The sequence below is a fragment of the Apteryx mantelli genome, chromosome 4 (assembly GCF_036417845.1).
Source record: "Apteryx mantelli isolate bAptMan1 chromosome 4, bAptMan1.hap1, whole genome shotgun sequence".
NCBI lineage: Eukaryota > Metazoa > Chordata > Aves > Apterygiformes > Apterygidae > Apteryx > Apteryx mantelli.
Genome location: NC_089981.1, coordinates 18,857,744 through 18,869,211, shown reverse-complemented (window position 1 = coordinate 18,869,211; position 11,468 = coordinate 18,857,744). Strand labels below are relative to the sequence as shown.

General features: G+C 40.9%; 1 protein-coding gene across 3 annotated transcripts; it reads left to right on the top strand.

Moving 5' to 3' along the window:
* The first annotated feature begins 1,350 nt into the window (after positions 1–1,350).
* Positions 1,351–9,998, top strand: GATD1 (glutamine amidotransferase class 1 domain containing 1). 3 transcript variants are annotated; one of them, XM_067295832.1, is made up of 8 exons: positions 1,351–1,471; positions 2,534–2,610; positions 3,004–3,109; positions 3,594–3,701; positions 4,367–4,461; positions 6,773–6,866; positions 8,822–8,933; positions 9,455–9,998. In XM_067295832.1, the coding sequence occupies exons 1-8, from the start codon at positions 1,369–1,371 to the stop codon at positions 9,459–9,461; spliced, it is 702 nt and encodes a 233-aa protein (XP_067151933.1). In that variant the 5' UTR covers positions 1,351–1,368; the 3' UTR covers positions 9,462–9,998. The 3 variants fall into 3 exon arrangements, with proteins under 3 accessions (XP_067151933.1, XP_067151932.1, XP_067151934.1); XM_067295831.1 differs by having other exon boundaries at positions 9,452–9,998; XM_067295833.1 differs by having other exon boundaries at positions 9,380–9,998.
* Positions 9,999–11,468: the final 1,470 nt, after the last annotated feature.

The following is an 11,468-nucleotide window of genomic DNA, read 5'->3' as shown; positions in this document are numbered from 1 at the left end:
TTACATTTCCTCTGGTGAACTATAGAGCCAAGAGCAATGATACCTGCAGTAAATGAACATTTTTTTGGAAGAATAATGAGTCATTAACAATTACAAGTATACACAAGAAAGACAATCTGGAGCAGATATGAAGGATGGGAAAGACAGTTTCAAGAACATTTGGATGATCTTATTTAGTTTGCAATTCTGATATTCATTTCAGTGGCTCCAGGAAATCACCCAGTTCCGCATCCATGTATTTCATCTTTCATTTTTTCAGCAAATCACTCTGACAGATTCTTGGTTCTCTCTTATGATCCCACATATTGTTAGCAGTTGTGACTTCTTAAAGGATGCAAAAAGAGCAGAATGCATTTCCTCTGTCCCCCCCCCCCAACATCCTGAGACTATATATACCAAGGGTGAAAGGCATCAAGAGCAAATTATAAGAGAGATATCAAATGCCAGTAACTTAAAAATAGCTTTAGTTTCAAGAAGGAGTTATCATCTTGTGCATCAAAAGCACATCACATCACTAGCACAATAAACCATCATTAACGGTGGCTTGGACTTCACGGGAAAGGTTTTGGTATTTAGTCGGCTGGGTGGTTAGAGCGGAGGTGTTATGTGGTTAGAGCAAGGCAATTTGAAAGCTAACTCACTAGCACTCTTTGGTCAGCTGTAGCCTCTCCAACAGGACAATGAAAACTAGTTGCCATTTTGACATGAATGCCTGCTTTTTCTTTCACCAGCCGCAACATGGTGTCACTAACTTCCCCTTCTCTGATGGGGAGGCGGTCAGCAGGACAGTGTTCAGTGTTTCAGCCCTACTGGGGTACCAATATGAAATCTGATGAGGAAAAAAGGCTTGCTATTGGAGCAAAGCTTGACAAGCAGGTCTCTAATGAAAACATCGCCCTGCTATGCAGAGGAAATAAAACATTAACACCCTCACGGCTTGGTGAGGCCCGCACAGTACATCCAGACACTGACTGGGGTAGGCATCAGCGTGGGTGCGAGGCAGGGAGCTGAGGCCAGGATTATTGTGCTCATCCACGGGCAGGTGAATCCACGCTGCTCGAACAACGCCAGCCGTTAGGTATCGGCAGCCCCGGGGAGGCAGGCGGGACGCTATTCCCGTGGTGTGTGCAGCGGGTGCCTCCCCACGGGCCACCGAAGGGGGGTGAAGAGGCACCGCGACGTCCCCCGCACCCTCACGGAACCCCAGTCGCTGCTGGCAGGCCTGCGGCTGCCGCCCCCTCCCCCCCCTTTCCGCTCTTCCCCCTGAGGCGCCGCGCGCTTCGCCCAACGGCCGCCCGCCCGCCCAACGGCGCGCGCTCCCTTCGCGCATGCGCAGCGCGGCCGGGCGGCGTGAGGCGGCGGGGCCGCATGAGGAAACAGCCGCCGCCGCCGGGCCCCGCCGCTCCCCGCGCCATGTCGGACCGGCTCGGCAAGCCCACCTGCCTCATCGTCGCCAGCGCCGCCGCCGCGGGTGAGACGCTCCCGGCAGGCACCCCCGTCCCGCCGGAGCCCTCTTGTCCCTTCAACACGGCGCGCTCCCTCCGGCCTGCGGTGTCCTTCTGGCCTCCCCCCCGGCATGCCCGGCTGTACCGTGCACGCCTCCCCTCCCCTCCCCTCGGCATGCCCAGCAGTGCTGTATATGCCCCTCCCGCATGCCCAGCTGTGCTCTGTGCGCCCCTGCACCCCACCCCACGCGGCATGCACCCACAGCTGTGCACGCCCCTCGGCACGTAGTCGGTGCTGTGCCCGCGCCCCCGTGCGTCCCCAGCCGTGCTGCGCGCACCCCTTCAAAGGCACGCAGAGCTTTTCTGTGTGCGCTGTTTTCAGTGCACGGCTGCGCCTGCCCTGTGCCCCCTACGTGCACGGCTGTGCTGTGTTCAGGCCTTCTGCATCCTCAGCCGTGCCATGCGCTGGCATCCCCCTCTTACCCTGCATACACACTCCTGCCATGCATATGCATACATCCCAGCGTACACAGCTCTGCAGCGTTTGTAGACCTGTATCTTAGCAGTGCGTACACAAGAGTCTCTGCATGTGCAGCTGAGCTGTGCAGATGTGTACCTGCTCTCTGCACACGCTTGCTGCCCCTGCATGTGCACCTGTGTTGTGCATGTATGAGCTTGCTTTCCATGCATGCATGACTGTGATGTTCACAGGCATGCACACATGCCTGTGTCCCTGTGTGCACAGTAGTACTATGTGAATACATGCCAGCATGCTGCCTTGTACATATACCTGGTTTTGAGCTGTGCTACACTCACAGATATACCCGGATATACCTTTTTTTCTCCTCTTTCCTTCCTGGTGCCCCCAACCCAGACAAACAGAATATCTTCCTCATGTATCTCTCGATACATAGTGATAATGAGGGCTGTGTATTTCTTAAATTTAAAAATAACACTTCGAAATTCTTGGGAGTTTTTAAGATGAACAAAAAAACAAGTTTGTGTACCTTGCTGGGTAAAATGTACTAGTATGATTTGGTTTAAAATGCAATGACTCTTTCCTTAAATTGTTGGACTCTGTTTTGCAGGTGTGTCAGCCCAGTCCTTCCTTCATTGCTTTACACTAACTAGCTCTGCTTTTAATCTGCAAGTTGCTACTCCTGGGGTAAGTAAAAATGGGAGGGTAAGTAAAAATGGGAGGTTACTGTGATTTAGTGTGAAACCAATTGATCAAAGAAGTAGAATACTAATTATTTTTGAGAGATGTTTTATTATTTTTACCAATTAAGGTACTCTTTTTTTTAAACTTTGGTTTTCTTAATATTGAGCTGAAGACATGAAGACATGCTTCTTGTGGTTCTGAACTTCACTCTCCAATATCTGTTTTCCACAGAGTGAAGAGATGAATCTTAAAGAACCTCTTCAGTAGAAAAATTGAAAAAATTCATTGCTTTGATAGCTAAAGTCTCACAGAATCTTATACACTTATCCTTCCAGAAACAAAACAGAAGTCTTTGTAGTGATACTAACCACAGTCTTTGAAACATGTTTCTACTAGGGGAAATCAATTGATTTTGTGGATGTGAATGAAAGCAACATGCGTTGGATACAGGACTTCCGTATGAAATCTTATGCAAGCCCTGCCAAATTGGAGTCAATTGATGGTAAGGGTCCTTACAATTGGCCCGTGTGTCATCTCCATTTATTACGGAAACAGATGCTTCTTAATATTAGGTTTTTAGGGAAGTAGGATACTGAAAAGAAATACAACTTGTGTTTTAAGACAAAGCCCTGACAACTACAGTTGCTATTTTTTTAAAATTTATCATTGAGTGGTAATTGTGTAGTGTATTACGTGTTGTTAATTTTGGAAATGCATAAACATTTTCCTAAAGTAGAAGCCATCAAACACAATAGTTTTAAGCTTTGTCTAGATTAGACTCTCCCATCGGAAATGTGTGTTCTATGTCTTAAATAACTCTTTTCCCCACATAGGTCTGGTAGTTTCTTTAGTTCATTAAGTTTATGTAGTATTTGACTGAGCTATGTGGTATTGTCTTAATTTTGTCAAATCCAAAATGGAATTATGATCAGGCTCATTTTGCTTTTATTTGTATGACAATCTATTTATCTTTTTTTCCTTACTAGGTGCTAGATACCATGCATTGTTGATTCCTAACTGTCCTGGGGCTATGACTGACCTTGCAAACAGTGGATACCTAGCTAGGATATTGCAGCACTTCAGCACTGAGAACAGTAGGTGAACATCATTAGATATTTGTGTTGAATAAAATAGTCCATACCACATCACTGTTCATGCAAGACTGTTACCTTACTGTAAGTGTTTTTAGGCATCATCGCAGAGGTCTCAAAGATTTAAAATTGTTTACATAATTGAAGAATGTTGCAGCATGCAGAACTGGAAACAGCTTCTTTGGATAAACGTGTGCTCTCTTTAAAAAAGACGTATCCTCTTTGTGTGAATGTATAAAAATAATAGCAATAGCTTTTGAGTATATTTGTAAGAAAAGAGTTATCTGCCTTACAGTGATACAAGAGTTACTCTCTTCAGGTCAGATAGGAATTGAATTTCAGATGCAGATACAAAATGTTCCAGAATCCTCACTGAAGTCCGGATTGATCAAGACTTGTATGCAGTTACCATTTGAGCGTGTGTATTTCCCTTAAGCTAAATTGGACTGTCTCTGGCCTTAAAGTTAACCACCAGTAACTCTTTGCAAGACTGGGGAAATTCTTATGTAGCGTGCAGAAAAGAACACTACACCCTAAGAGTGTGTAAACAGTATGGTATAATTTTATTTCAGATAGGCAACACAATGTGACATGAAGAATCTTGTTTTGACGATTTAAAGATACTGTTTCTGAAATGCACTTTTTTTTTTTCTTTTTTTTTTTAATAGAACCTATCTGTGCGGTGGGACATGGAGTTGCAGCTTTGTGTTGTGCCACCAATGAGGATAAATCCTGGGTGTTTCAGGAATACAGCCTGACAGGGGTAGGTAACTTTTGCTGTTTCAAGACTTTTTTTGCTCTTATGAGACTTTTTTGCTGTACAGGGGGCTGTGATTTGAGGTGATGCTGCCAGTGTTTCTGGTCTTATCCTAGAATTTCCTACAACTATAAATCATCAGTTTGGTACACTAGACTTGCTTTCAAGAGTTGGGAAAATTGTCCTTCACAAGGGGCCCGACACTGTATATATGAAGGGATTATCTCACTACATACATACAAACTGTTGTTTGGAGAGTGTTCTTCTCATTGTTTCTTAAACTCTAAATTGACTCAACAGAATGCCTGAACTGACTGCTGCAGCTCTTTGGATTCATAGTTGAGGGCTTTTAAGAGTTACCTTGTTGAGTTTCATGAATGCTGGAGGTAACTTTTATTTCTCAAAGTTCTTTTGCTTTTAAAATATAGAGAAAGTTTTAGGAAAAAAAAAAAAGCTGTTTGTACAAACTGGCTTCTAATTCAAAATGTGGGTAGATACTGTTGATGTTTTGTTAATAGTACTGTCATATCTCTGACCTCACAGACTAGTGCATTTATATAGGACCTATACCTATTCACCAAGGTAGTGCAGACTTATACAGTACAACTTTTAGATTTGAGAATTTACACACAAAGTTAGGAAATGAAGTTTGTGGCACTCTCAAAAGCTATCAAAGAGAGTCCTGGTGTGCTTATATTTGGTATTGCAATCTATGATAAAAATTTTTATAATAAGATGCATAATATGTCCTAGTTATGGTTGCTATGGAAACCATAAAATTCACGTTCCTTCTCTGCATGCGAAATCTGAACTATTATATTGAAAGTACTCATTAATTTTTCTCTCTTCATGAAAGTGCAGACCTGGTTAGCTGTTGGACTTTGAAATGCACATTTGGATACAAATGCTGTGTTACATGCAGAGTCTAAATAAGAATACTATTTACTGGGGATTGAATCTGAAGGACAGCTTAAGTGAAGTTAATCACGTATGCACTGTTCGGGGTCCAGACCTGCGTTTTCTGCCCAGCTAAATAACTGGTCTGTACCTTGCTCATCTGTGAGTGCAGAAGCACAATATTCTTTTATATTCTGTTTTGAATGGTTTATCCACAGAGAGAAATGTTGGCTAGAGGTGCTGCAACATGGGTATAAACCTGCAGTTCATTCATGGCTTGAAGATAAACAACCAGTGCTGCAGTATAGGTTTTTATTTAAGAGTGGACATGTTTTGGGTTTGAGGACTGTGAACATCTGAATACCAGCACCTCTAGACCATGATAAATCGAAGGTCAAGCTGTGTGCTTTTGGAAAAGAGGCTTCCCTTACATTAACATTAAAGTCTTAAGTTATTTCTGGGGTCACAATGTGAGAGTTTTTAGTATGCTCGCTTGACTTTGCTGGGATACTTTAGTAACACAATGGAGCACTTTCAAAATCTACAGTAGGGCTATATTTTTAATTGTTTCTATTTTAAAATAGTCTGTGTGGTTAGGTGAGCAAATACAACAGTGAGACTATCCAGTTGCAGTAACACCTTATTGGAGCACTGATCCTGAGACAGAAATTGAATGCCTCTTGATATCTAGATTTAGTGTACTCCACCAGCCTCACTGTGGTGTGTTTTATTACAGCTAAGCAGCGAAGTGTTTTAAGCTCTTTGTCAAAACTAAGCTATAATTCTGTCTGTTCTGTGGGTACAAGATGTTGTTTCCTCTCTCTATAATGATAATTACACTGAATTTAATTCGGATGGCAGCCAGTACCTTTATATTCCCTTACACTTGTAGCGCGGAAAGTGTATTTTAAAACATCTTGAAAACTAGTCATTTGGAAATTTAATTAAGTGGAATTATAAATATAATTGCAAGGCATGATGTTGTGTTAGTCCCTGGAAAGCTTTGTAGTTCGGGGAAAAGAGAATCGCAGTTGTGACATCCATTAGGGTTGTTGCTTAGTCATCCTAATTAAATAGGAAATGTTTGAATGTTGATAACACAAAACGCAGATATCCTTTGTGGTCTGAATTCAGGAACACTTCCTGCAGTTGATATTCCAAAATACACTTGGTTGGTATCATTCTTTCTCTGTCTCTTTATTTGGTTCACATAAGAATTGTCAGTTTGCTCCTTACAGGTATGCATAGAAGCTGTCTGTGGTCACTTGGTTTTATGTTTTGTTTCTGTTTCACTTTCTGTATACAGTTGAGAGAATGGTGGTGGGTATAGAAAAATAAATTGTGGAGGGAAGTCTTTTGGTTTTGCTCGAGTATTTTTTTGTAAAAAGCAAGACATTTATTTCCTTTTGTTCTTTTTCAGCCTTCTGTGTATGAACTAATAAGGCAGCCTAATTTTGCCAGCTTGTCCATTATTGTGGAGGATTTTGTGAAAGATTCTGGAGCTACATTTAGTGGTATGTCACGGTCTTCTTGTCTTTGTAGCTGAGTGCTGAAGATGAATGTCATTTTTACACAGGTGAACAGGATTTTGCATTCTCATTTCATGGGTGTAAACAGTAGCCTAGTAGATTAAAAAAGATTAGTGTTTTAAGAATGAGTGTCATGAAATATTGTATATGCAGAAGTAGGGCGATACGCTACTCTGTGGTTGTCCATGAATGCTCTTTTACCCCGTGGTAAACATGAGGTAGCGTATCCTGCAGTGAAGGAAGAACATGTACTGCAGGGAAGAACGTGCGCAGAAGTTACCATGGATCTGCTGATTCACAGTGACTTGTTACTGTCTCCGTACCTGCAGGGGAGTGCATGTGTGTGCGTAGGTGGTGTGCTGCAACTGGTCCCTTGCCCCGGTGGCAGGGAGCATGTGCTATGTCGAGAGAAGTTAACTTTTAGACTTGGGAATTGCTTTTTTATTCAGATAAATGTGGTTCATCATTTAAAGTTGGAGGGAGTATGCTGAATGGTTGTGGTTGCTTTGATTAGTTGCCTAATAGCTATGAATAATATACTTCTGTGGTAAATCTGGTTTTGTAGTGTTTTCTTTTTATCAAGCACTATATATACATTATTAGTAGTCACAAATGTTAACAGTTTGACTGTGAAATTGTAAAACCTCAGCTTCTGCGATGTGTGAGAAACTAAATCCATTTAAACACAGAAATGTCATTTTTTGATGCTAGATTATTTCTGGAGGCTCAGGGAAAAGTATTGTTTTCCTGTACATGCTGCTTTCTTGCAATACTGGAGAGCTGCAGGGAGAATTAAATAATATACTGTAAATGATTGTTCTTCAGTTATGACTGTCTTTCAGTCTCTTATTTTGTCAGGTAAATTTTTTAGATTGTGTGCTTAAAGAGAGTAACGAGGTGCCCATGGTATTTAAGTCATTAATCCTTTATTTAATAGACTAGTGCTAAACAATAAACTGATACTGTTTGAAATGGCTAGAATAGAAATCATACACATGGAATAGACAGGAAACAGAACCAGGCTCCTAAGGCCACGCATATGTTTTCTCTGACAAGACCAAAGAAATGCCACTGTCTTATCAAAGTGCTGTATATTTGTTTTATCCTCTTCCATCCCTGTGCTATCAGCGTATTTAAATGGCAGTGTGTTTAAATGGCATCTTTGTGCTTTTTGAGTGAGCTACTGCCACCTCCTTCTGCATAATTGGTTCAGTAGTGACAGTTTAAAAGCTAATGTCACACTCATTTGCCTGGTGGTAGTTGTTATGTCATATATTTTTGGTTGAAGTGGTACTGAGCAAATTAAGCAAGAGGAGGAGAAGCATGTGTGAAGGCCCTGAGCCTATATTTAGATGGTTGGAAAGGAGCTGGGAGAGGGGGAGAAAAATGTGAATTTGTCATTACTGGTAAAATAATGTTTCTGTCTGGAATTAAAAATACTAGGTGGAGTGCTGAACTATTGCTGGCAGATATTAACATGTCAGGGTTTTATAATTGGCCAAAAAATAAATATCTTTCTGCAGGCTTTTTGTAGCAGAGTGGTTACAACGTTGATGTGATAACGTTGATGACATAAGGAGAGTTTATACTGTATTGCAGGTTGATTAAAACTTGCAGGAATATACTTTGGTGAGGTTTTTTTAGGAAAATCTCTTGAAATACACACTTTGTCCATTTGGTATCAACTGAATTAAGGGACCAGTCCTGCTGTCCTCCTAGAGAAGGACTTCATAGTGAAATTGTTTCAGGATTAGGGACTTGACATTGTCCCTGTCTGTTTTGGGGTTATATATCAGCATGTCGGTCACCCAGCAGATATGTTTGTTTGAAATAGTTATCTTACGTATTAGAGTTTCATCAAAGACATGATACTGAAACTGTGAAGTAGCGTCCACTCACACAATATTTGTTGTTTTTTGTTCTTTTCCCCCTGTGTTTAGCCAGCAAGCCAGATGCTGTACATGTCGTGCTGGACAGGCACCTGGTGACAGGACAGAATGAGAATTCCACTGTTCTATCGGTCCAAAACCTTATTCTTCTTTGCAATAGCAGGTGAGGCTATAGGGGAGTAAGTACTTAGAATAGATACAGTCGCTAAGCATCTTTTAGTTTTAGGAATATTGTGCCCCTAAAGAAAGTTTTTCCTAGTTTAGCTGCTGAAGGACACATCGACTTTGATGCAGCTGTTCAGTCTGTTAAGTTTTTTGGTAAAAAGCATTTGTGACTGCCTAGAGAAGAAAAAGGGGGTTGGAAATGCACAACTATTTATTTTGAAATAAAATGTAGAACAGGCTTCACTACATATTTGTGTTAAGAGAAGCGTCTCTTCTGTGTAATTCTTTGTGCTTTGGCAAGTTAGCATTTAGTCAGCTACGTGTTAGGATTCTGGGAATGAATGGGTTTCGTTCCTTTGGTAATGGCCTGGTGGTTTGATTGTCTTTCATTTTGTCAAATAGAAGAACGAATGTAAATAACCACAAAAATCTTCTTTTGTTCAGGTGAATGTGTTAAAAGTTTTTTCCTGGCCATGGACTAACAGGTCGTGTCATGTTTGGATGTGTTTCATTCAGCAGGAAATGAAAGAGCAGGTCTCTTTGCAGCTAGGATGGATGAAGAGTCAGCAGGCTAAGGATTTTCTTGTCTGTTAACTGCACAGAAACATCTCTTTAAATTTCTGACATGGCCTATGAAATGACTGTGACAGTGAAGTGGCAATGTCAGGTTTTGCATATATAGAATGGATGAAGACTGTGAATAAGAAAACTTTAAAGTGCATCACACTTCAGATGCGATTATGAATCCAACTTGAATTTTTGTTACTACATTTTTTTTTTCACTGCATCTCTCTCTACACCCTTAAAAAAGCTTCGAGCTCTCTTTGCGAATCATTTGGAGTTTGCAGATCAAATATCAAAATCTACATTTAATACTTCATTGACATGCAATTTGAGGTCTGTTCTTATCCACCTTTTGGTGAGTCACAGAGTTACAGTCTAAATCTGTATCTGTCTTGAACATTTGGATATGCTCGGAATATGATGGAAAATGCGTAGTAAACTCTGTTTAAATAAAGCAGAACCAACTGTTTGAAGGCAGTTCACTGCCGTGATGCTGTTAGCATAATGTGTTTTCTTCCTTGCCTGTTCACATCAGTGGACTTTTGTTTAAAAAAACAACGTTATGTTTGATCAACTGATTTTACATGGTCTTCTAATTGCTTATTTGTTTTACTCTCTTGTGGTGCATATGTTACAATTTTTATTCTATTTGATATGTTTGAAATATTTGTCTCTGACAAGTACATTGCAGTTGTCTCTTGCTGGAATTTTATGGTGAAAAGAAAAAATGTAGGCAATTAACGTGTAACAAATAGATCAACCGAGGAACCAATTTTAAGATGAAACCTGGTTGACTTTCTCTGTTTCTTTATGAGCAGCAGATGTAACTTGAATTTGAACAGGGAAAGGGATGATCAGACCAAGAATATTTTCCTCTGTTGCAGGCGCAAACATATTAAGGCTATAGGAAAGTAGATGGATTAACAGTTTTCCTTCACTTCTGGAATTGAGAGCAACATCTCAGCAGTGCTCTGTAGGAAGAAGGACCTTTCTGGTTGTGTAAAATTTTTTTTTCTTGATAAGATAATCAGATGTTATGACCAGTCATCAGGTAGAGTAATTTTATATCTTTTCTGTAGAGATTTGATATTTTATTAGTTCTGTCTTTTCTCAAGAATTCAGTGTGAGTTTTAAATATAATCTGCTATGGGATTTTTTTTCTTACTGTTACTTCTGGAGGCTTGCTTACAGAGTTTTGGCCTTGATAGAGATACTAGTTTAAATCTTGTTCCTGACAGCTCTTCTTAGGGACTTGTTAACCTCTGTCACCAAGAGAGCATACGTTTCATCTGCATTTCTAGTGGGCTGTGGGGGACATAGAAGGGATAGAGTAGGTATTCAGGGCCCTGGAGGGGGGGTACAGCTTGTGTGGTCCCTAAGGTAAGGGAGCTTTGCCACACCTGAATGAACTGTACTACAAAGCTGCTACAAAGTGCAGTTTCATTTCTGAAGTAGGAGTCTGAGAGGCTACAAGTCTGCATTACCTTTCAAACTGTGTTGCCTTGTGATTTTGTGACAATCATTAGGCCATTTCTTACGCATCTGGAAAAAGACAATATTTGTGTCTACCATGTGCCCAGGTTTCATTCCTTGGTTGTGAAGTTCTGTCCAGGTCTCCTCAAGAAGCTGTCAGGTGAACTTACAGTGCTAAGACAACTATAGGCTTTGATCTAAGTCCTTATTCCACTACTTGCCCTTATTTTGTCCCAGCCAGTATCTGTTGGAACTGTTTTGTTTGTGATATAAGGAAGTTCACTGATGTACAAAGTACATTGCCTTTTGATTTTTGCAACACTTCCTTGTTCTTGCCATATAGGAGCCGATAAAGAGGAGTTGCTATATGTTTGTTCTTTCATATCAGGTGCCCATTTTTTATCTTCTTAGTAATCTAAACAGTACCCAGTGTTGAAGCTGCTACTGCAAAACAGAGAGGAATAATTGCACGATCTGTCAGAAAGTGACTGGAGAG